General features: G+C 38.5%; 1 protein-coding gene across 1 annotated transcript in view; it reads right to left on the bottom strand.

Moving 5' to 3' along the window:
- TRIM24 (tripartite motif containing 24) overlaps positions 1 to 23,012 on the bottom strand; it is a 41,038-nt gene extending 18,026 nt beyond the window's left edge. Inside the window, exons 1-8 of the mRNA XM_035888962.1 lie at positions 22,955 to 23,012; positions 20,212 to 20,330; positions 11,192 to 11,339; positions 8,668 to 8,800; positions 7,264 to 7,380; positions 5,988 to 6,102; positions 5,152 to 5,298; positions 2,634 to 2,751 (exon numbers count right to left, since the gene is read on the bottom strand). Of these exons, the coding sequence (XP_035744855.1) occupies positions 2,634 to 2,751; positions 5,152 to 5,298; positions 5,988 to 6,102; positions 7,264 to 7,380; positions 8,668 to 8,800; positions 11,192 to 11,339; positions 20,212 to 20,330; positions 22,955 to 23,012 (955 nt within the window). The remainder of the gene's footprint in view (positions 1 to 2,633; positions 2,752 to 5,151; positions 5,299 to 5,987; positions 6,103 to 7,263; positions 7,381 to 8,667; positions 8,801 to 11,191; positions 11,340 to 20,211; positions 20,331 to 22,954) is intronic.
- Between the last annotated feature and the right edge of the window lie 3,306 nt (positions 23,013 to 26,318).

The following is a 26,318-nucleotide window of genomic DNA, read 5'->3' as shown; positions in this document are numbered from 1 at the left end:
GTGGAAGATCACACAACAGCTTTTCAGTACAAGTGGGAGATAGACACCTCATACTCCCTTTTCTCCCAGAGATTTGGGGCTGCTTACCAGAAGAGTTCACCCCATGAGGTAGCTACACCATATGACAGTTTGACAATCCCAGTTACAGCAGAACTGGAAACCACCATCTGTCACTTCTCTCCTCATTTCCATCAGTCTCTATGGATCCTGTACAGTCTAGGCTGGCTCATTTGGGGGGAGATTATCTGAAGGAGGAGGAAACTTCTTGCATTTTATATTCCTCTTTTTCATCCCAAGAGCTGAGAAGCTATGTGTCATTCTAGTCCCCTACCTAGACATAGGCACAGGGCAAGTCTAGGCCAGCCAGCATACTGTAGCGTAGAGCAGGGCAAAAAGCTAACATCAACAATACTATTTTCATATGGACACTTGGTAATTTTGGTGTTGCATACATTTTAATTATGATTCTACAGCAGCAGCCATTAACAAAAATATGAAATATGCTAAGCAAAATGGAAAAAAACCTTACCAACCTATTGCTTAATACCCTTTATTAAGCCTGTAACAGGTCTAGTCAATCTTTCCCATAAAGCAAGCAGAGAAAAATGCAAATTAATAACAGTTTCCCATATACAGCTGTATGAAATATTTCAATACAGTCAAAATAGATCTGTTTTATTTTCTTTCTCTAGAAAAGAAATTACCTTGACAAAGAATGGTATTGACTGTATTACAATCAACTGTCAAACCCATACCACACTTTTATTGCATTCTCTCCAAGTCTAATTACATCTTTGAGAGTCTTTCCAAACTTAACATCTGTGGTATAAAGCGACTTACCCAAAGGTACTACAGAGAATGATTCCCTTCCATTAGCCAAGAAAACCATGGGTTATCATACAATTTGTGGAATTAAAACACTTTAAGTGTATTTTTTTTTCTTAAATACATCCTGAAATCCATAAGAGCGCCATCCTATTAGTGTACAGATGCTATCACACTGTCAGCAACATGCAGCCTGACTAGAATTCAAGCCATTCCCAATGTAACTTGCTTCTTTACTCAGACTTTATTTTATTTTTCCTTCAGTGGTTCTTAAACCTGGTTTATCTACAAAAATTGAACATGTCTAATCATAAACGTAACAGCCTAAGGGTTGTGATTTCTGAAACCAGATAGATAAAACCAGATCACGTTTCTCTATCACTTCAGTAGATAAATTGTTACAAGAACTCCTGTGCTGATCTATACCGGTGCCATCTCTGTTGTAGCACTTTTCACAATTTAAGGGAACATATTTTAGCAGCTTATTAAATAAACAAATATTAAAAAAAAAAAAGAGGCCCAAAACCAAGCACAAGAAAAATGCCCCCTCTTGACGAACACCTTCTCTGTTTAGCAGCAGTTCCCAGTTATCACCACACAGCTTGACAGTTTGTTTCTGGAAACAAGAGATTCACTTTCGATTCCTTTCCCAAAGGAAATTATTTACAAAGAAGGAACTTGGAGAATTTCCCTGCTACCATCCAGTGTCCTGGTGTGTAGGGTAAGGAGTTTGTTTGCCTTAAAGCACTGCCATAACACTTTCTTTCTCTGCCTTTGCAGAGAAATGTACATTTGCATCTCTCTGTACATTTGTAGAGCTGACTTCACTTTCTGATGAAGGCAGAAAAGGTGCCAAAAAATAACTCACAAAGCATTCTGTACATGACAAAAACAAAAATGCCCATCAAGCTAACAGCAGAGAGAGAAAGGAAGCATGACAGCAGTCAATATCCTAAAAAGACCTCTAAGCTTTAATTCCTGCCTCTAAGCTGATGAGTTCCTAGGATGCTTATCTCCATTAAACTCAGGCTTTCAGGCAATCACACAAGCAGGCTACCTGTAAAGCTTCCAGGTTCTGGAATTCACCAGTATCATAAAACCCAAGCAACTTATAGCTGTAAGAAAAAATGTGAAGACCATTTTGGAGACTAGCTCAAAATCTATTAGGCTACTGAAGATGAAGTACACTTGCAACTCTGTTAAAAGCACACTTTCTCCTGAATTCCATCCCACAACTTCAGGGAAGACAATCTAAAAACCAGACAGCTGTCGAAAAGTAGCATTCTTTTCCCTGTTCTTCTGTTTTTCTTTGGCATTATCCCCCTCTCTTCATCTCGGTTCTCCAAGGCTCATTGTTCAGCATGACAAAGGAGCAAAGGAGGGGGGGTTTAAACATGTTATGCTGCTGCAATGGGTTTCAGCTTGGGAAGATGGGACTGAAGTAGAAGAAAGGGTGGAAGATGCAGAATGAGACTGACTTCTGGAATCCTTTCTTAGGATGTAAAGTAGGGTTATAGATTGTGTTCCTTGTTCCAGAAACCAGAAGGCACATGTATTGCCAGGAAACTTAAAGCTGCTGTTTTCACTGTCACGTGTTACCATTCAAGCAAGTTTGTTAACATTTTATCATAAGTATTCATAAATAATACTTTTTCCCATAGAACTTAAATGTCTTCTACAGGTAAGGAAATGAATCTAACAAAGTAAACCAAGAAATTAATAGTGCAGAGGCTATTTATCTTCATAAAAAGAAAGCCACTTTCAAAACAGGATCAAGACGCCAAAGGGCTAATAAAACTTTATCATACCTAGATTGAAAATATTTTGAGCCCAGAAGCTAGGATCACAGTGAAACTGGATGGTATTGTTAGCCACTGGTGAAGCATCACACCTGGCTCGGAGAAGGTACCGTAGTCGATATGTAATCTAGAACAGGAACAAAACAAGATTTATTTTCTCTGGGGCCAGAGCCATGTATCCAAACAGCATAAAAAGTCTTAAAAAAAATCCAAAAAACAACCCACAACAAAACCACCCAAAACCCAACAACAACAACAAAACCCCTGAACAAGCCCCTAGAGAACTGAGAAAGAAAGACAGAAATTTTTCCAAATTTAAGTTTTCTTCAGAGAGTCAAATAACAGGTTTTATAAACTTTGTCTTTGAAAACTTTCAAATTCACAGGTATTTTCAGACTCTCCCAACTCCTCGGTTCCAAAGGACTGGACTATGATTACATTACACAAGCAGAATACTCTATCAAATGCTCAGTATTTATCTAGTTCCTAGAAAGAAAATATTTTCTTGCAGTTGTTTCACTAGAAATATCTAACACAGGCACTGATTTTAGAATAACACACAGCAGATACAGAAAAAAAATAGTTCAACACTTATTTTTCTTGACTAACAGATTATTTCCTGGGCAATGTTCAAGAGTCATACTTGGCAAAATCATCTTACCTGTTTAAAACGATACTAGTTATTATATACATAAGAATCTTACGAGAGCTTCCAGTTTACAAGTTCTTTCTTTTAATTTTAGGCAGGTCAGTTTTAGACCAGATACAAAAACATTTAGCAAGGCTAAGTTTTTTTAATGATCATGGACAATTTGAAGTGCACTACTCTTTTGAATATAGATTTCCTAGGATTTCTGTTTACACTACCAGAAGTAGACTACACTATACGAATTCTAGTCTTTTGTCCTGTCACCAATACTGACTGCACACAGTTCTTTTCACAGTTTGCTCCATATATTCCTCCTATTGTGCACACACGTATATTGTAGATAAACTCATGACCAGACTAGTTACCTCCTGTCAGTAACAGCAGTAGCCACCAGTGTTTTGTTCGTGCTAGAGGACTAGGCTGGGAAGCCGATGTCTTCCCGCAAACTGTGTAGTGTGCTATTTCCCTGAAGCACAGGCATTGCCTCCTAGCTGTAACTCTGCATTTAGGTCTGCTGGGCATTCCTCCCCCCTAGTTTCAAGTGGTTGGATATGCCGGAGCAGAAGTCTCCTATGCATCACTGTTCAGGAACAGATTTTCCAGATGTCCACAGACAGGTTAGATACTCAACTCCCAGATAACACCAACTTTTAGCAAAAAATCAGAGGCCTAAAGCTCATATGTACTTTTGAAAAATATTTCTCATTTGCTGAGGCTTTATGGGCTAGATGGTCTTTTTCTTCAACTGCATAATATTTATAAGATTAAGAAGCCTGCGATATAACTTATTTTCTTACTCATATAACAGAAGTCTTTGCAGCAACACTAAGCAATTATAAACAACATGACTCAGTTTGGTGCCCTTTTTCTCTATTCAATTAAAAAATATTACTTGCTGAGGCAGTATAAGGCAGGCCAACTGAATTTAACTACTTGAAGTAAGTTGATAAAACCCAGTAATATTCCACTATCTGCTATAGCCTGCAGCATTTTAATGGGTATTAAAAAAAAAAAAAAACCAAACACCAAAAAACAATGAAACCAAAACAACAAAAAAACCCCCACAAAAAACCCCAGTAGCTTCTCAACTAAGCAATGAGAAAATAAAGAAAAAACTTTGTGATCCAGTTATAAGAACTGGAAAAAAAGGATCTAGCATCTTTCCTCAGCATTGTTACAAATTTCCGTCATCAGACTAGTACAACCTAGTAACCTCTAGAGAAATCATAGTCAGCTTTTTGTTTGTTTTTTATTTCAAGTTTTTTTAGGATTACTGTTCATCATGAGCAGTCAGCTTAGTGAGACCACATACACTCAGATCTTAACTGCCATTATAGCAATGAAATATTTAGCTTCATACTTTTGCATGGACAAGCAAAAGCCTCAGCTTTATTTTTATCAGTTTTTGAAGACTTTTAATGGAAGATGAGTCTGACAGAACAAAGCAATACATTAATTTTTACATTAAAATGCTGGATATCAGACTCTGCGGTATCTAAATACCGTCTTTCTCTGAACTCAGAGGCTGTAACAAGTACTGCAAAGGACCTCAATGATGATGTAGGACACACAACAATTTTCCCAGGGTTTCATGGCTTTATGGTATTCACTGCAGACAAAAGGAGTTGTTCCTACTTCTGCTGATCTACAACAATTCTATGGTAGTGTAACAGGAGAGAAATCACGACCAGAGTGCTAAATTATTAGAAACACTCTGCATTTACATTTAAGAGAAAACCATGAAAATTTATATATAAATATTCCAATTAGTAGAAAGTCATTAAAAAGTCTGTTTCCCTAGTATTACTGACAAGCATGTGTATCTGCCTTAACTATAGTCTCTTAAGCAAATGGAGAGTGCTATCTTCCTAATCTTACCAAGCGTTTGCTGTACAGTAGTGCTGTGCTGCTCCCACTGGAAACTGCCCATTTGGAAAAATTCATGACATGTTCCAGCTGTTTCGAGAGACCTGCCATTTCCTGTTGTTGCTGCAGAAGTTTCATCCGATGCTCTTTTGCCAGAGTCTGCAAGTAGAAAAGCAGTTCCAGTCAAAGGGTTCAATTTACAGTTAATAGGCATTAGCTTTCATATTTGTAATTCACAATGACCAAGTGGTTTCACTTAGCTCTTCTAAAAAGCACCTCTGCACCCTGACTGCAACTATCAAACAGAAAAGTCAGTATACATTTATTCAAGATACCAGGGCTTTCTGTGCAGATTCCAATTTTCTCTTATGACAGATTTTCATATTTATGTGTGCCTCTCTTTAAACAAACACACACTGTTGAAAACACAATTGGAGGTAATATTTTTCCTGGTATCCATTCTTGACAATTCTCTCCTTTGATTTGCTATTGGATTGCTGAATCTATGAAAAATTCTGATTGAAAGACTTTTCATGCATGACGCATAGAATTATGACTTGCAAAATCATAGAGGCAGAAACTGGGCTCAGAGACAACCCTGATTCACAAAGCAGGAAACACAGATAATAATTATAAACAAAACAACAACCACCCCCCAAAAACCAAACACTCCTCCTCTGCCAAACCCACTTGCTCCTATGGCTTGTGTCGGACATCTTTCCACTTTGGTATTGCGATAGGACATGCACAGGTGACTAATGCTAGAAATGGATTTTATTTTAATGTGAACCCCCACAAAAAAATATTAAGACTGACACTTTTGTTTCTTATGATAGAAATGAAATTACCTCCAACTGATGCAGCAGAGCTTTTCCCTTTTTGTTTATTTCTACCATCAGTGTAAATATGGCAACTTTAATATCCTGTTCCACCTGCTTTTGATTCTGATTCACTTCAAGAATTCTGTAAGTAGACAGTAAAGAAAATCATGTTCTTTAGCTCACAAACTCACCCTTCAAACAGTGTAAAAAACCCCCCTCTACTCAGCTGCAGAGACTACAATATTTCTTGATCATATGCACCAATTAGTACATATACCATCAGATACTTATAGTCAGGAAAATTACTGGGAGAAAGAGCAAGTACCAGTGACCTATGATAAAATGAATTAACTGGTGGCAAATTCTAATGCCCTAAGTCTGTAAAATTACTGACATCTGCCACTGATAAAAATTAAATGCTCACTGTAATTGAAATTCTGATTTCTAATTGTCCGGCACATTTCTGGAGCGGTCCATGGCAATCAAAACTGTTTAAGTGTAATTTCCACCTAAGGTAGAATGACACTCCAGAAGCAAAACAATAAATAGATTTTCTAATTTAGCTATTTCAACAATAGTGCTTGAACTTGTAACAGCAAAGCATAATCTTATTTTGTGAAAACCAGTCCTGCTAAGATGCAAGGGAGAATAACCACTTAGATGCAGCAAAAGAAGAGAAGGGCGTCTGCTGTTTTTTTCCATCTCCACCATCCTCAAAGACAGGCAAAGAGAGAGGAAGAGTTCAAATTGCACTCAGCATCCCAGACTGTGTTGAATCTTCCTGGGTACTGCCTTTGAACTCTGTTGAAGGAGCAGTTACAAAGGCCTGCTGCAGCACACATTTTACAGATTTATTTTTCCCCTAGGTTTGTAGTACCGAGTGAATAAAGCCCCAAGCATAAAAGTATTACATAAATCTTCAAATATGTGTCACAAGCATTATGAAAACATGAGTCACAGCCTTTCACTTTCTAAGAGGGAACTACACTAAGAAAATAAGTGTGCTGATGGTGGGGAAGAATACAGGACTGCCTTCTACTGTCTTTATTGCATAAGTTGTTTTGTTGCACCCAAGCTATTGCTGCCCATTAAGTCGACAGGCTGAACAGAAGAGTTACCTAACACAACCAAGCTCATTAAACAGGCAACAGTCACTATGTCAAACTGATGATTTTAGAAATTCTCTTTCTGGAAGTATGAAAGGAGAGGGGTTCAAAATGCACTAATCTAAACATTTCAAGAAATTACGGTGTATATAAAGTTGCTCTCTGTATCAGTTTTAACCTCAAAATCTAATACATACCTGTTTTGGATCTGCTTCCCTGTATATTTTATGTACTTAGTCTTCTCCATCAATTTGGTGATTAGTGTCTCAATGATCACTTTCTGGTTTTGAAAAGCTTCTTCTATAAACTGGTACCTGCAGTAAATAACAGTGAGTATTTACACATGCTAAAGGTCTGACATACTTGCTAAAAAGCAGAGTGCCTTACAAAAGACAGCTTTAATTGAAGAAAGATGCTGCTCAAGTTCAGAATTTAACTGTCCTCATGGAAGTATATGTCAGCAAATGCTGACATATTTATAGTATATTTGAATTTATAGTGTATTTCCCATAATTTTTATTTTATGTTTTGAGAATTATTATTTTCATAAATAAGAAGGGATAGTGCATGACCATGGCCCAATTTTAACAAAAGAAAAATTAATGCTGTGCTGCAGCCATCACTTTGTAAGTGAAAGTGCATGTAAGCTATTACTTCGTGCAAGATAAGGATGTAGAAACAGAAGGAGAGAGATCGCTGAGTCAGTAGAAGTCAGCAACACTGTAAATCAAACAACTGAAATCATCAACAATTTGAGGAAAAAAAAAAAGAGGTGGCACGTTCTGAAAGGGATATAAATCCTAAGAAAAAGAGAATTGAAGAGGAAGATTGCAGCTCTGCAAGAGCAAGGTTTAACCTGTTCTAAGGAGCAACAGTGGCCAACACTTCTCCACCTACTGATGTTAACCCAGTCAGGCAAGCAAGTTTTTTGGGTGGTTGCATCAGGTATAGTGAGCATATTAATGTTTAACCTAAGAGTACATCTGTTGCAGACCAAGATTATTGTCTTGTACTCAGAAGTTGTCTATAATCATGCTTTTCAGCTTCGGCAGCCAGTAAGAGATGACCAAAGAACGACAACCCAAAAATTTGACTGTTATCAATGGTGTTCTCAAAGTACAGTATAGCCAAACTGTAGGTTTACTCTTCCTTTTAAAGGGCTCTTCACAGAAAAAATGCCCATTTGCTTTGTTTTGAAATTGTTTGGTAATGCTCCGTTATATAATCATCTTGTTGAAGGACAAATGGAGAAATTACACATAAGCGTACAGTTGCATAACACAGCCCCTGCGCTTTCTAAGGACTCTCTGAAGAGCTGCATAGCAACAAATTCTACCCAAATAACTTGACAGGAAAGGTCTTGTGCTTAAGTCGCCAGCTTAAAAACTGGAAGAATTAGGTTTTATTCTAAACTATCACACACTCATCAGCCACACTCTTCTGGACACAATCTCTGTTTATTCGTGGGCTTCATTTCTGAGCAGAAAATTTTATTTTGCACTTTTTTCACCGGACTATATTCCACACAGCTAGAGCTACCATCAACTTCAAGCTATCTTCCTATAAGGCAGTAGCATAAAACATATACTTTGCTTCTATACCTGTGCTCTTTGTGTTCTAGTAACTGACAGTCTCGGCAGGTCAACTTGTCACAGGTTTCACAGTACAACTTCAACTGCTCCTTTTTGTGGTAAGGGCAAAACACAGGTCGCTGACTGGTCACACCAACTGCCTCTGTTGAATAAAGGAAGATGTCAGTCCAGGCTCTTGAAATTATTTCATTCTCCTGCTTTTCCTTACCATATTCCTCACCTAGATGCTAGAAGTGTGTATCGGGCCACCTAATCAAGAATATAACAGCTGTAAGCTCAAACTGCAATGTCTCTCTCTTGATCAAGCACGGAGCTAACTCCCTCTCTCATGGGAAATGTCTAGAACCTATTTTACCGTAACTTATTAAGGCCCCATAAAACTACTTACAAAAGGAGTAACCAGTACTGTTGCGATTGCAAAAGACATTGCACAACCAGCAAGTTCCTTTCTTAAATGGAAATGAGGAGATTGCTGACTTAATTCGTTGCTCTGTCTTCTCAGTCAACTGGGTGAAAAGGGGTTTGAGGACAGCAAGACAACAGACATTCAAAAGCGTATGTTTTAACATACAGAACACAATAACCAGAAGGTGCTAATGTTCCTTCAAGACCCCATTCTAAATGGGTGAGAGAGAGGTCTCTCTTCAGTTTCTAGTGAGCAAATACCAAAGGGCATAGAAAACACCATTGGATGATAAAAATGAAATCTGTTCTTAAAACAATTTAACTGACAAAGACTAATTTCTTTTGAGTTAGGTTGGACACTAAGTTCATGAAGATTATACAGCCTGTAATGAAAACTGGCTTTACACTGCAGCCATCCTTCAATGCAGATCAATAAGGTCTCTTTTCCACACCCATTCATTCACTTATTTCATGGAACCTGGAAACACTTATTTTCAGATCTGTACCCTTCAAGTCAAAATTCTTTTAAAGTGCCCAGCAGGCTCAGAGGAGGTCTGAATGCACAGAGAGCATTCCTACCACCAAGCCATGTCCAGCCTAACACTCAGACACTTCTGCCTACTACTTTTGTCCTCTCCTGAAAGTACACTCAATACTCACTTTTGATTAACCGCATCCAAAAGTGGGATACAGAATATAGTGTAGGTCTCTAAAGTATCCTAGTGGAAGCTACCCTTCGAGCAATAAAGCTTACAGAAGTGAAAGCCCAAATTATATATAAAATTCAAAGGACTAGATATGGTGGAATGAAAATAGATATAGATATATTTATAATAATATATGAAGGACTAGATATGGTGGAATGAAAATAGATATATAATAGATATATTCATAATAATATATCATCATTTACAAAAATAATGTATATATTTATAAGATAAATCATGCAAGTCCAATGGACTTATTAAAGCCAGTAGAACATTTGTCAGATCCTACTATGTTTATAATTATCCTACAAAATCACTAAAAGACAAGACACAATGGGCATAAACTGAAATGAAAGAGGTTCTCAATGAATGAAAGTACAACCTTTTTTACCATGAGAATAGTCAAGATTTCTCAGAGAAACTGCACACGACATCCATTGCTGCTGGTTGTCAAGGCCCAAATGGATAAAGCCCTGAGCAACCTGATCTGACCTCACAGTTGACTGCTTGAAGCAGGAGGCTGGACTAGATGTTCTCCTGAGGCCCCTTTCAACCCAAATTATCATAGATCCTACTGAGGAAAACCACCTCAATTCATAACATACCTCTCTTTAATTTCTAAGGCAAAACATTTCAAACTTAAAATATACTTAGCTAAACCGTGAATTCCAGCACACTTTATTGCTAACAGAGCATGCTTTGTTACCGGAGTGCTTAAAAAATACAATCTATTAGTGCTCCTTTTACTGCAGTATACAACAATAAAATTCATATATACCATTTCGTAGATCTCTAGATAAACTAAAGGAGCCAACTGCACAAAGAAGTATTTTCTGCAGCTGATCTCTAAAGTCTAGACAATAATTTGCAATCATTCCAGGGGAAATATAACATCTAAGTGTATTTATTGGTTTAAAACACTTTACATAAAAATCATATGAAATACCAGTCTGTAGGGTTTCTTATCACTGTGCAGCATATCTAACAGAAAAACAGCTACCACACCTCCAGCCATGACAAAGTCTCCCTTTTCAGTAGCTATGTTCTAATGTATCTAATGCTTAAAAAAAAGTTTCCTCTTTTGTTAGCTGGATCATTTAAGAGATCCACTTAGATGGAGAGCAGCCAAACACCAGAATTGGTTCAAATGCTTGCAGCCTTCAGCAATGAAATTGAAATAAATGACTGGGAGACAAGAAACTATTAAAACATATCCATTCCCAAGCAGAAGAATAACATAGTCCCACCACTGCACATACGCACCAAAGGGTTATATCATAATGAATATGTCCTTTCACATTTACTAGGAATAAGGAATACAATTTTTGAAATTTAGCACTTTAAAAAGAAACGTGGCAGTCTTATACAGTTTTCCAATGCAGACACACATTCTTCGTAAAATTATAAATCAAGTGTGTTACCTGGAGATACCTCCTCTTTCTGTCTTACTGTATGATCCTTTGTGAATTTAACCCTCTGGTGAGCTCTGATGCAGGTCTTGCACAACCATTCTACACATTCCACACAAAACCCATTAGCTTCTGCATTGTCTTCACAGCTTGTGCAGACCTGATGTGAGGAAGAAAAGGTAGCTGTTAAAATAAATATGGAATATACAGAAGTTATTGTTCATATACAATCGGTGCACTTTTCCAGTTTTCCAAAAACTGTGAAATGAGAAACAGAAAACTGCATGAGGTACAGTGTCCTGGTTTTGGATGGGATAAAGTTAATTTTCCTCCTAGTAACTGGCATAGTGCTGTGTTTTGGATTGAGCATGAGACTAACGTGATAACACTCAGCTGTTTTAGTTTTTGCTAAGCAGGGCTTGCACTAGGCTAGGACTTTTCAGCTTCCCATGCTCTACCAGTGAGGAGGTGCACAAGAAGCTGGTAGGGGACACAGCCAGGACAGCTGCCCCAGACTGGCCAAAGGGCTATTCCAGACCATATGATGCCATGCCCAGTATAGAAACTGGGGGAAGTTGGTCAGGGGACAGCAATCACTACTTGGGGACAGGCTGGGCATCAGTCGGCAGGTGGTGAGCAGTTGTGTCACTTGTTTTTCCTGGGTTTTGTTTCTCTCTTTCTTTTTGTTGTTTTCCTTTCAATTACAACTTTTAAATTATTATTATTATTTAATTTCAATCATTAAACTGTTCTTATGTCAACCCACAAGTTTTCTTACTTTTGCCCTTCCAATTCTTTCCCTGCTCCCACTGGGGTGGGGAGGGATGAGCGAGCAGCTGCGTGTTGCTTGGTTGTCTACTGGGGTTAAACCACAACATACAGGAATGTTATCAATAACTGCATAGAAGTAATTGAATGTGACTTTTCAAAGAAAGTGGTCATTTAATCAGTGTTACTCTGAAACCTTTACCTGACATGATAAAGAGTCAAACCATGACTTTCTGCCTGACACTGCACACTTAGAAGCCATGTAATGTTTACTATATACAATAGGCTCTTGTGAAATATTTACTAAAGACAGAACACGATCAGCACTGCTCTGATTTTAGAAGCCTCCCTCAGTTCACACAGAAGCTTTAATTTTAGTTTCTGTTCACCTGCTTAGAGTTTCAGGCAGTACACACAGTATTGAACAGCAGGGTTCTTCTCAAGAATCTCTGCATCACCACTTAAAAGACAGCATTCCAGTTAAGCTTATCAGTAAAGCTACCCTAGAACGGATTTGCAACCAATGCATAAAAATTTTCAAACTGTGGCCTGTTAATTCCTGTGGCTCTTTGGACTATACCCAAGAGATCTAGAAAAAAAAATTTAATTAAGGAAACCAAACCTAATAGCAGACCAAAACCTCTCTGCACAATATATACACAAGAAAAAATTCCTACGGATTCACAATTTGGACAGGTTGGAAACTATGAATGACAGACACCACCACTTCACATGTTCACAATTCATTTCATTTTTAACTCCTCCTTTACAGTACCTCTGTAGTCATACCTTCAAGGGCTTTTTTGTGGAAAAATAATGAACGTGCTTATGCAGATACTTGTTTAGGTAACTACCATCCATTTCTATCAACATCTAGCACTGCTGCAAACAAAAGCCTCAAGACATCTGAAGGTTGCTATATCCTACAGATCCCACTGATAGAATTCTGCTAGCAGGAGCAACAAGGAGAAAATTTTAGATTTTAGTTTAGTTTTCAGGCTGATTAAAAAAAAAATCCAACTTCTGCACCCACACAAGATAAATATAGATTAAGGAAGAAGCAAATATCTATATCCTATGCAGATAGATAATATATATGTAGAACTATGTCCCACTTTCCCCTTCAAGAAAAAGAGAAAAATTAGCACAAAACTTGCCCTAGGCCACAAAGCAAGTTACTGACAGAGCTGGAATTTGAACACAGGAGTTCCAGATTCCCAGTGCTGTGCTTATTCTTCTGGATCATATTGCCTCTTAAAGTAAAAATCTTCTGCGAAATGAAGTTACAACACAAGGGTTGTTGACTTGTTGACCCCTCTTGTTGTCACTTGGAGTTTGAAGCGGTTCCCTTTCATTAAAGGTGACCTGCAAAGGAGAAAAAATTGGGCTTGTGCCCCTTTTTCTGTTTCTTTACAAAAAGGAGGCCTGAAAGTTTTGTTTTTAAAAATCCTCTTAAATTTTTTTTATCTTCTGCTTGTTTTTTCTTTTTGTCCCCTTCTTAACAATAAAAAATTCTAGCCCTATCCAGACTAGTTGACTAGGGAGGAATATCGAAGTCAGGACATCATAAAAAAAATCAAGAAAATGGAAGTAAAGCAATTAAAGGAAGTGAATTGTAATCAGGGAATTGAAAATTTTTACTTGCTCTTAACCCTTAATTTCAATGACATTTTGAAAAAAAAAAAAAGAAGTATTCTTAAGGACTCAGCACAACTTCTTAAAAAAATTAGAACAAGCAAGTATTACTGAGGCATCACTTCAATGTTACATTTTCTCTGGCAGGAACTCCCATGAAAGAAATTCCCTCCTTTCTCCTTTGCCTTTTCAGGTGTGCCAGTGCAACCCTCTGTAAGACTGGTGGTGTAAAACTGGATTGATTACATCATTGTAGCCCCAGGATAAATTACATCACTGCTGACTGGCCAGTGAACTACTGCAGGATGAGAATGAGGTTTTCAAACCAGTCTTGTTGCCAGAGAGGTGTCATCATGCTGTGCTCCCAGATACCCAGAGGTGGCTTTGCAAATTACAGTAGAGAATAAGAGACTGGATATTTATTTTTCTAGTGTAAAAAACCTAACACTGAAAACAAAATAAGCAAAGAAAAAACAACAACAAAAAGTGTTTCAGGCATTCTTTAAGTCAAAGAAGCAACACAATAACAAAAAAATAGAAAAGGGCAGGAACTCAAGTAAAAAAAAAAAAAAACAACCACAAAATCAACAAGAAAAAACCCACAAAGGCCTTTCCGGATCACCTTTAGCAAGCTTAGGCAGATAATCCTGCTATGTGCCAGGGCACTTAAGTAATTTCAAAGGATTTCAGAAGTTATTCATTCTTCCCAGATTCCAAGATCTTTGTCTATTCTCTTTTTTCAGTATGTTTTAGGTTTTCTCAAATGGTTTGACCTGCTATAGTTGGAATAAGATGAAGACTGTGATTCAATAACCAATGATCAGGTGCTGCCAAATGAACTGAAAGTTCTCCTTTGTAGTCCAAAAATATATATACCAACTCTTCAAAGCCACCACGTGGAAGAGAAACAGATTTCGAAAATTTTTCATATACATCATAACTCATGCTGTCAAAATAGTTATGCCTTCTAGGGAGAAACTAGATTTGCTTCTACCTGCTTCTTATTTGAAATACGTATTTTCAGATATAGCCCGAATTTTGCTAGAAATCCTAGTTACTGGAATAAGTCATATAGCTAAAGTACATGGAAGTACAATCACTGCAAATGTTTGCTGTACTCTTACAAACCCTAAAACTTACTTCACTCTTATTTTTGTGACTCATACAAACAGTGCTTCAGTGATTTCAAAGAAAACTCTCCCTAGTTAACCTGTATGTCTTTATTCTAGTTAGACAGATATCTTTTTAATTGAGTTTTCCTTGTAATTATATTTAACTCAGTTACTAGTTTTAGTATATATAACCCTGGGAATTGTTCATTCAGCCTTCATTCAAATTTAATGAAAGCTGAAATTACTCAGCATGTTGCAGGTAAATATGATTTTTTTCTGTTGTAAAAGCTTGTTTATTTACTTAAAAAAAGATCTACATGCAAGAGTTGAGGTAATAGAGCTGTCTTCTCAGCTACTGTAGCAACCAACCACTCTTCCAATTAAATATACTTTGAGTATTGAAGAGATTAAATAAGCAAGCAAAGGTTTCCAAGTTTCAAAGGAAGAGAGCAAAGTAGTCTAGAGGAATATTCAGTGAACTAATGTTCCAAACTTCACCAGTGTAAATTAGATGCAATGGTTTCCCCTGTTGGATTCAAAAAACATCGATCTCTTGACACCTACAAAATCCCCAAAGACAGCACCTGTCTTTTGGGACATTCTCACCTCTGTGTAACTCTAAATATGAACCACATGCTCATACCTCAAAATGCATAAACCCTAATCAACATCTCCTCCTTTCCCCATCAACATCCCATCAATAGCTGCCTCTGTTCAAAGCATGACAAAACCATATTGTGACTCTTCTGGAGTCTATTACCCACTGCCCTAAACCAGTGGTTTTCAAAGATGTTGGCCAGGGCTACAGCTTTGATAAGCTATTTAGCATACTACTTGTTCTTTGAAAGAATACATAGTGGCTACTCTGGCACCATACAAAGCTAGAGAAACGTTTTTTTCTAAATTGTCCTCATTAATCACTCTATGACGCCAGTTAGACTTGCCATCTTAGTATCAAGATCTAGCATCAGATCTAAACTCTTGTTACCTTGCTTTGTTCCTACATTCCCAATATCTCGCACAGAGTTCAACTGTTCTTCATTCCTACTACATTTAAAACTCTGAGGTTAGTAACTGGTAAAGACACAGAAAGTATTCTTACAATCAAAAATATTTTTACACACGTTCTCCTTTGGACACAGAAGCTATGAGAATTAGGACCTAGACTAAATTGCACTGCAGGCTCAATATGCTGCAGCAACATCAGTGTTACCACTGTGATCTTCTCTTCTGCATCATTCTCACACTTCTCATTTTTACTTTCATGGCTTTGCACATGCGTTAAACAATTTTCTTCTGTGAAGTTCCTACAGTTCTCTCACATGTCTACCCTTTAGCAAATTTAGCTTCAGTAACATCTCTTGGGTTTGAAACTCCTTTCCGCTCACTCTTATGAATCAAGTATAATTAATTTTTATTTTCAAACTTCTCTTCAGCATCCAATAATTTTTCCCAGTCTTTCAATAAATCATAATGTGAAAAAAATTATAAAGGATCTGCTCTTTCAAAGTATTTATGTCCTAGTTGCCCACAACCTACAATGATTACTTTCAAGACGATCACAACTGCATTTCCCATTACTTTCTTTTATTCTGGAAAGCTTCCTATGCTAATAGCCAGCACAAAATCCTTAATGTTCTCTTTAATGATAGCCAGGAAAGCCCTTGTGGAGCATATACGAGGGAGTTTTACACTTTCTTTATGCTTACTTCTTCTGCTCCTGAAATTTTCAGTAGTAATTGCACTGTGTGCTGGCAGCCCAGAAGGCAAGCTGTACCCTGGGCTGCATCAAGAGAAGCGTGGCCAGCAGGTCGAGGGAGGTGATTCTGCCCCTCTACTCTGCTCTGGTGAGACCCCACCTGGAGCATTGCGTCCAGCTCTGGAGCCCTCAGCACAAGAAGGACATGGACCTGTTGGAGCGGGTCCCGAGGAGGGCTACAAAAATGATCCAAGGGCTGGAGCACCTCTCCTGTGAGGACAGGCTGAGAGAGTTGGGCTTGTTCAGCCTGGAGAAGAGAAGGCTGCGGGGAGACCTGATTGCGGCCTTTCAGTACTTAAAGGGGGCCTATAGGAAAGATGGGGAAAATCTTTTTAGTAGGGCCAGCTGTGACAGGACAAGGGGTAATGGTTTTAAACTCAACCAGGGTAGGTTTAGACTGGATATAAGGAAGAAATTCTTTACAGTGAGGGTGGTGAAACACTGGAACGAGTTGCCCAGTAGTTAGTGGTGTCCCTGCTCACTGCAGGGGGGTTGGACTAGATGACCTCTGGGGGTTCCTTCCAATCCAAAACATTCTATGATTCTAATCGCTAGGAAGCACAGCTATGTAAGTAGGGTACTGAACAGCCAAAATCAGGCTCAGACAAGGTAAACATGATTTTAAATAGATGATGGCTGGCACTTTAATGAGTTCCACTTCTTTTTCTCACCCCACAATGCCATGCCCTGTGATATGCCATTCACTCCTGAAGTTTTAATTCAATATGCTAAAAACTATTTTGGCATTATTACCATTTTAAATCTGAAATAACCAACATCAAATTTGAAAGGGGTTTTTTTTGCAGTTTTGAAATAAACCAGTCCTTCCTGACAACACACATATACAGGCTAGTCATAGATATGGACCAGTGGTTCTAAGCCACAACATCACTTGCACAGAACCCACAGCTTGCCTCTAATTCTAATTTCTTAAATATCCTGCTAAAGCTGCCAAACTATCAAAGCCAAACTAACCATCTCAGTAGAAAATTTCTATAAAATAGCCAAAGTTTTTGACAGAATTTGGATGATCTCTGATCCAGTATTTCCAGCAAGTCTCAGTATCTTTTCCACTTTAATTTCTCTGATGTGTTGCATATCTTGCTACTGGCAATTTTTCTTTCTTTTCTCTTTGCTCCTTCAAAGGCAAAACAAGACAGATCAATTAGAAGGATGTATCCTCTTTAAACCTCGTAATATTCCCCAACAGGACACTGATCTGTTTAACTATTATTGAGTTAACTTTGCTGTTCCACAACAGACAGCTTTATAGAACGGTGTTGCTTTTTTTTATGGTTCCAATGTCAAAGTACAAAGGAATGCCCAAAAAGCTTCATTGTGATACCAAAATAAGTGTATTCAAATAAAACAAAACTGCACATCATTCATTTGGAGAGGAAAGCTACATGCTCACTTAGCAGACATCCAACAAAACATCCAGCTCCGTTTTAAAAAAAAAAAGTCAGCAGAAAAGCACATGAATGTACTACTATGCTGGTTCAGCAAAGTCTGCTGGTTTGCCTTCAACTGCTGCAGAAAGTATGCTGAGTTCAGCCAGGGAACTTAGCTGAAGAACAGACATGCCTTCTGAACTGCAAGCATGCTGGATTTTGTTAGGGAGAGAGAGAGAGAAATATGGCATGGAAGAGTAAGATAGATGTCCAAGAAGAGAACTTAACGAAACACAAATGCTTTGAAGAACCTCCCTGAAAGCTGCTCACATCGCTCAACAAGGGATGATTCCAAACCAGCTGCTGAAATACATGGATTTTCTCTCTCTCTCTCCCTAGCAGATGGAGATCAGAAGGTAAACAAAAAAGACATCTCCCTCAGTTCCAAGGAAGTCCCTGACTTATCCTGACATCAGGAAGTTTGGTGGATACTCCAACTTTTGATGCCCCATGACCCATCAAAGTATGCCCAATTTTACATGATTATGGCCAGCCTCAAGAATATAAAGAACCCTTCTGGAATTTTCAATTCAATTCTTTATCCAAGTCTCAAAAGCCTCAATTTCTCATTTAGCTTTCACAGAAAGCAGAAAAAATTTGAGGGAGAGGCGGGGTGGGGGAGACAAAAAAAAAAAAAGACTTTGTCACTAAACCCAGGAAAAATAATTCTACTTCTATCACGGCTCCTCAAAGCAATATTTTAGAGGACTTCTTACATAACTGAGCAGAGGTTATGGTATAGGTCCAAAAAAAAATTCAGGACTGCTTCTGCATAACAAAGTTATATGTTATCTTGCTTCGCTTCCTAAAGTCAGTAAAAAAATTATGATCAAATTTTTAATACAACAGGGGTTATTCATTTTCTCAATGTTACTGGTAGAATATTGAGAGACTTTGTGTAAATCTCACAGCCATCTCCAAAACTCGGATCTTTCACTGCAACACCCAGGGGGAAAACAACCAACCAACCACACACAAAACCACAAAAAAATCAAACTTCAGACTATTCTACATTAAGAGAATACTGCTTATACTTCCAGAGAATCCCAGCTAAATTTCAGATTCTGGTAAGGTCTATCATTTCTCAGAAATCCAGTTGCAAAATTCCTTATAAACTGAACACAGTTTAATGGTTTTCAAGACATAATTCCTCTTCCTCAAAGATGATGACAACATCTATGCCCTTAACAGTAAGTGAGCAGGTATCTGTTCCTGAGACACATACCCATTCACCCATGTAAGCAAAAATTTCAGCTACCATTTGAGACAAGCAGATTACACAATAAAGGACCTCTAAGAAGCTGCCCCCAAAACAAATGTATCAAGAGACAATGATACAGGTCCCTAAAACAGGAAAGCAAGAAAGAGGCATTTTCAGAGTAAAAGGAGACCACCACCCAAATGTTAGGGAATGAGTTAAAATGCAAGCCGCATTGACATAATAACCTTTTGGTACTGTTATTATGAAGAATGCAGCAACATAATAAAGAGGCTGAATTATTTACAGTCAGTTCCGGGAGTTTAATAAAAAGTTTATGAGTAAAAAGATACTTGAGATACTTGAGATACTCTCTCACTAGCTAAAAATGAAGACATGCAATATTTTGATACCAGAGATTGCTAAGCTGTGGTCCTACACAGATGTGATTATTCATTTGGTACTGCTTCCAGACTAGTACTTTCCTCCTGGAAAACCATCATGAGGAAGAAAACCCCAGTATTACTATCCTTCAGATAAGCAGTTTTTGGTTTTATGAGATAGCTATTATTCAATTGCAAAAGGAAAAAGAGGCAACCTATATAAGATAAACAAACAAGAAAACCCTACAACGTTCCATCTTCCTCAATTAGAAGTTTGAGCCTTTTGCTTGGTGACTGCACTGCGGCTACTTAGTGCCATGTTTTGTCAGTGCTGAGATAAGAAAAATAAGGTCAATTTAACTACAGGATTCCATTTTACATTGAGATCTCTTGATGTAGTGTTCAGGTCTCTGCTTCAAAGAGTGCTTCAAATGCCCTGTCCAAAGTACAGCGATGCCTATTCTAATGCCTATTCCTTACTTTTACCTTTTGCTATCATGATGGAATTTTATATAAACAATTAGAAATAGTTTAGAATAAGACAACCAACTTCTTCACATGCATTTTCATCTATTTTAAATGATTTTCTAGAGTAGCTACCCCATGTGATGACTAAGTAAGTCTTTTTCTGCATAGGAACAGCAAAAAAAGGCCACACGTCAAGAAGCCAAGGATATGCATACACATCCAAAAGGTGTTAACTTGATTACATGTTAATGCACTTACCTGATTTGATTTCTCTACTGTGCTACTGGGAACCTCTGTGGTATCCTTCACAAAAAAGTTATCTATGATGTGTCTCTCTGCACATTCCTGACCACAAATTGGACAGCGGATAACACCGACTGGGGGGGAAAAAAAAAAAAAAAATCTGATTATGCTTGCGCAGCTTAAGGTATATCAGACAACTTCAAAGACAGCTCGTAAGGATAAATACTTTGAAAGGATGTTTTAATACTTTCCTGTCAATGAGGTGTGAGTAAAAAGAAGCTAATTCTCATTTATCGCTGAAGTAACCTTTACCTGTGACTCCCTGATAACATATTCTTTCAAGCAAGGTCAAGCACCTTTTGTTTCAATCCAGTAAAGAATTTGCCTAAATCTTATAGAAAATTAATTCCTTTTCTCTAAATGGGAACATATTCCCATTGACAATTCTGTTGTTACAGAATGGATTCAAGTAAACATTTATTAATGTGGAGTATTAATTAGTGACATTACATACACATACATACACACACATACACGCCAGTGGTGTGACATGACTGACTTCCACCTACGTAATATGAGAAATTGAAATGTAATACATTCAAAATTAATGAGGCAAGTTGTATAGAGGAAGAACGGACCTGTATTAACATGGGGACTACCTTCACACTAAGCAAGGGAAAGCAAGCAAGAAAGACACAGAAATAAATCAGCAAGGTCCTCTCCCTCCTCTCCTCTGCAAGACACACTGGGGAACAATTCTAAGATAGTAACATAGACTCCTGGTTGAAGAAAGAGCTGAGAACCCATAACTCAAAGGGTTAAACAATGAATAGTTTTCTCAAGAGAACAAAAAGGACAAAGTCAAGTTCAAAGCTTGGGGTTCAATGGTGAGTAGACTAGACTGAAATGGAAAAGATCTATATAAACATTTTAAAGTAGATACCTTTTCTAGGCACAGAAACCAGAATGTCTTATGAGCACCAAGGCTTGTTTATCACGCAAGAAAAATCTCTAAAATGCTAAGCATTAACATCTTGCTTTAAGAAAATTATCACAGTCATTACCACCAAAAAAAAAAGAAAATAATCGAGCCTAAGTTAGGTTGAAGTAATCACTTAGCACGTGGAAATCATCACACAAAGCCTATGGTAGAATAGCCCTGTGAGTCCACACTGAGATAGATTCTAGACAGCTGCCATTTGAGGGGAGGCATGATTTTAGGTTGTTGAAGAAGATCAGAGGCACCATTTAACCCCATGAATTTAACACCAGTATATATATATATTCAGCACTTGCATATTTAACTAAACCAGCACGGGCTTAATTCTGTTCCTGTTTCACTTTTACAATAAAATGTAGAAGTACAGAAACTATTAAATATTTCACTTTTCTGCAGAAGAACTTAATTCCTTACTGTCAGTGCTTCATACAAAGATGCAGGTAACGTTTTCATAATGTTCTTCCAATACACACTAGAGATTTAACTGGCCAAGCCACTATAAAGTGGTTCCCTAATAAAAGTCCACCAGCTTTACTAAATTAACTCTTCATTCTGGAAATTTAGCCAGCAGTTTGCCACTTGTGTGCACTTTCATCTGAAAGGCTATGATGTTAAGCCTGGTTTTATTATAATTGCCATTTTGCCAGTCTGCATTTCAATACATACTTGTGCAGCTTCCTTTGATATGCAAATTCTGTATTTTGGCTAAAACTTTTGTAACATTTTTTATACCATCATCACGAAGGATAATTAACAAATCTAATTCTGGTATGTCAGGTAGTTAATAGAACTCCAAGTACTGAATTTCTCCTTTTATTAAGCAAATCAATTTACCACAGTCAAGAGTGAACAAATCTCCTAATACTCAAGCTACATACTTGCTAAAAAAGACTATTTTTTACATTTTTCAACAGTGCCGATTACAACCGCCCTCTGTTCCCTCGCTGCTCCTTCTTGACCCCGACAAAGCGCAGCGCTCTGGGCCAGTACAAGTGACCAAGTTGGTCTTTGCACGTGTTTGGGAGCGGGGTATAGACACAGAATGAGACTGGCAAACTGACTGAGCCATGGATGTATTTCTGCCGCTCACCCAAGCTTCACCTTCAGCCCCCGATCTGCTTCATTGACCAAAGGCACTCCTGCTTACGCTGAAGCAGCATGAGAAGCAGGATGAGGATGGGACGGGGCCAACGCTGCCACTGAAGATTAAACGTGGAACCACTAAAACAAATCGGTTGTATTAAGCTGAGTTTATAAATTAGCTTGAATTGAAAACATGGTGGGCAAGGAAAGGGTAGGGGACAAGTGAGGAAGCACACCAACGTACACCAAATGTTTCATTTGCATTTTCACCAACAGAATACTGCCAACTACCTGTTCAAGAGATCACTTAGAAATTCTAGACTGAGATAGAAGGAGAAAAGGAAAAATGCCCAAACATCTCTAAATCCTCTCAAAACTTTTTCTAGAATTCTTTATGCTGTCCAGCATAAAGTCAAGGTTTTCTTCTGCAACTGTGCGTGGGTAAATTTGCTTTTGTTATAATCCTGGATTGATGACTGCTACACAAATCAGTTTTAACCCAGGTTTAATAAGCTTCAGGACCATGGATTCAAGTGAGAATACCTAATATCATGATCTCAGTGTAACTGCTATAGCCAGGTTACACCATTAAAGCACACAGCTGGCAACATAGGCCTTTTTGGCACAAAACGTAAACCACAAATTAGCCAGGCAGCGTTCCTTTCAGGTCCTTACCTACTATTCTTAATGTATCCAAGGCTCTTCCAGTAACGTACTGAACAACATAAACCATGGCTGGTCTTTTCCTCTCCACTCTCCCAGTGGGAAACAGAAGGTGCAAGCAGAGTGCTCTGTGCATGCTTTTTGACGGGTGTCACGTTTGAAACAAAAGGGCCGTGGCAAATAACAGTACCGAATGAATTCACGCAGGTTCATTTCAACCTAGCTACTGCAAAGAGACACTCTCACACAGGTATGCCGCACATCGGCACTAGAATTTCTACCCTTGCTTCTTATCAGTAAACAAATAGTACAGTGGAGCGCCCCGTATCGCCACCGCAGAGTCCTGCAGAACCTGGTGAGGAACCGGCAGCTCACCAGAACCCACATTAACTCTAAGAGAGACACTGAGTTACTGAGAAGGAAAAATATGGTTTACAATGAACCCAGAATTCAGAGCTTCCTATGGGAACATGGAGGGAGATAGAAGAAAGACAATGATTGTTTTGGAATTAAATGGAAAACATAATAGATAAATACAAAAATAATTTATTCAAAGGTAAAAGAACACTGATTATATTCAGGTGAAGACACACTCTAATTTAGCAAAGCTCATGGACAAACAGATCTCCACTTCAAAATTAGCATTTTTACTGATGTTATCAGGGTTACCTATCATAATTAAGTACTAAAGCGTTATTTGGAAATAGTAATTTTCAAGTAAATTCTTACTTTGCAATAGTAGTTACAGAATACAGTTTTTTGTATAAAATGATAAAACTACACACAGGCTAAGCAAAGTTTCCAGCCATTCATCCCATACAAATTTTACAGTTGTCAGCTATCACAGCTCTGATGGGATTTAAGTCAGTTCATGTTATTTATGTTGCTTAAAGCCCAAAACACATCAGCACAACCCTAAGAGCACACACCCATAAAGGCCAGGCTGCAGGGTTATAAACAAGAAATAGTGGGAACAGGAGCAGGGAAGTTACTGGATTTGTTCAGTATCTGTTTCTGAAGATAACACAGAACATTGACATTTTTTCATGTGCAAAGTCCTCTTTTAGAATAAGATTAGGTCCAGTAACGTGGTACATCGGGTTTACATGTCCAGGTTTTGGTAGTGGTGGGGCAAGGTGGAGCTGCAGAGGTGTCCTCTGTGAGCGGACATGGGGGGCTGCCCCCATGTCACACAGAGCCAATTCCAGCCAGCTCCAAGATGGACCCACCCTTGGCCAAAGCTGAACCCATCAGCTGGGGGCACCTCTGGGTACCTGTTTAAGAAAGGGTAAAAAAATGCCGTGCAACAGCAGGTTGAAGCAAGAAAAATATAAGAGAAACAGCCCAGCAGACACCCAGGTCAGTGAAGAAGGAAGGGGAGGAGGCTCCAGATGCCGGAGCAGAGATTCCCCTGCAGCCCATGGAAGACCACAGCGGAACAGATGTCCACACTGCAGCCTGTGGAGGACCCCACGCTGGAGCGGGTGGATGTGCTCTGAAGGAAGCTGCGACCCTGTGGAGAGCCCACACCAGAGCAGGGCCCTGGCAGGAATGGAATCCCATGGAGAGGAGCCCATGCAGGAGCAGATTTTCTGACAGGAACTGTGGCCTGAGGGGGTGGACCCACACTGGAACAACCTGTTCCTGAAGGACTATACCCCATGGAGAGGGCCCATTGGAACAGGCCTTGAAGAAAGACCCCACACTGGAGCAGGTCTTGAAGGACTGTATCCCATGGGAGGGACCCCATGCTGGAGTGGGGAACAAGCAGGCTGGAGAGGTAGAGAGGAACTGCTCTGAACTGATCACAACACCCAGTCCCCATCCCTGCTCCACCACTCAAGGAATGGAAGAGATAAAGTCAGGAATGAAGGAGTGAAGTTGAAGAAGGGTGTGAGGGGGAGCTTGTTTCTTTTTTTTATTATTTTTGTGTTTGTTTCTCACCACCAAAATGTATTTAATTGGCAATAAATTTATCTTCCTCACCTTGAACCTGTTTTGCCCATGATGGCAATTGATAAACAATCTCCCTGTCTTGATCTGCCCTGTTGAGGGGGAGGAAATTGAGCCAGCAGCTTGGTGAGTATCTGCCAGCCAGCCAAGGTTAACCCATCACACATGGGTCTTGGAGACAGACTATAATGGCTCTCAGGGATTTTTTTTTTTGTTTGCTTGGGTTCTTCATTTGGCTTTGAGGTTTGTTTTTTTAAAGCTAAATGCTTTATCCTAGAATTCTATCTTAGCTGACAAGAAAAGCAGATCTGAAAGAGATGCTGGTTTGTATGTAACTTTGCAGGCTTTATATGGAGAAGACAGTGCTCTGGCACGCCTGTCATGAGTTCAAGGAGTGTTTGGATTACGTTCTTAGTCATACGTTTTGGTGTTAGGCAGTCTTGTGAGCAGCAGGGAGTGGGACTCGATGATCCCTATGCGTCCCTTCCAACTTGAGATATTCTATGATTCTGTGCTGCAACCTTAGAGAGATGTGGAGAACACAATCTCATGCCAATTACAGTATCTGTACCACTTTGGAGGTCTACTGCAGTTCAGAATATTGCGAACCATAGAGATGTTATGCTTCTTCCTTTTCCCGAGTAAGAAGGACTCAGAAGAGTACTGAGACAGCGTCATTGTCCTCAGAATAGTCTATTAGTTGACACCATATACTACAGTAGATTAACAGAAATTTTATTTAAAAGATAACAGGAAAACTCAGGTGGGTCAAGTCTTTTGGTATCAACAATAAAAGCGGAAACAGTGCACAACAAATATCAGTGTATTAATGATTTGGCAGTTTTAATAGATTATTCCTAACATCTCAAATCATATTATTTGTAATGTATTTTGTATGTACAGTGATGATTTGATAAAGGAATCACAGACATGGTTTGAAACCCTTTTTTTCTCATCCAGTTTTCCAGTACAAAGGCTTAACTCAGACCAGTGACCCCTCTTAGGTCCCGCAGTAGTAACAACACACAACACTGCTCTCCCCAGCCTACTAATAGACCTGATAGAGGACTTTGACTTCTCTTAGTATCAAGACAGATGACAAGCACACATACAAGCTTTTTGCTAAAAAGCCAACAGGTGCTGTAGCAAGCAATTAAATAACTTTTTTGAACAACCAAAAGGGCAATGATATTTTTTTCCAAAGACATTTCTGGTTGTATTTTCACCAGTTACAGTAACATACAGGAAGAAGGAATGCAATACAAAGGCAAGTTAGAATGTAGTAAGAAAATGCTGCATCTACACTATGTATGTATTTGTTTTTAGTGTTCATTGTTACACCCTTCTTCCTCATAAACATTTAGAATTACATTTTAAACCATTCCTTAAGCATGCATAGAATGCAATTCCTAAATTCACCACT

Source organism: Egretta garzetta, unplaced genomic scaffold (assembly GCF_000687185.1).
Source record: "Egretta garzetta isolate BGI_Z169 unplaced genomic scaffold, ASM68718v1 scaffold321, whole genome shotgun sequence".
Taxonomy (NCBI): Eukaryota; Metazoa; Chordata; class Aves; order Pelecaniformes; family Ardeidae; genus Egretta; species Egretta garzetta.
Note: the sequence above shows the minus strand (reverse complement) of the source record. Positions and strands in the feature narration are given on the sequence as shown.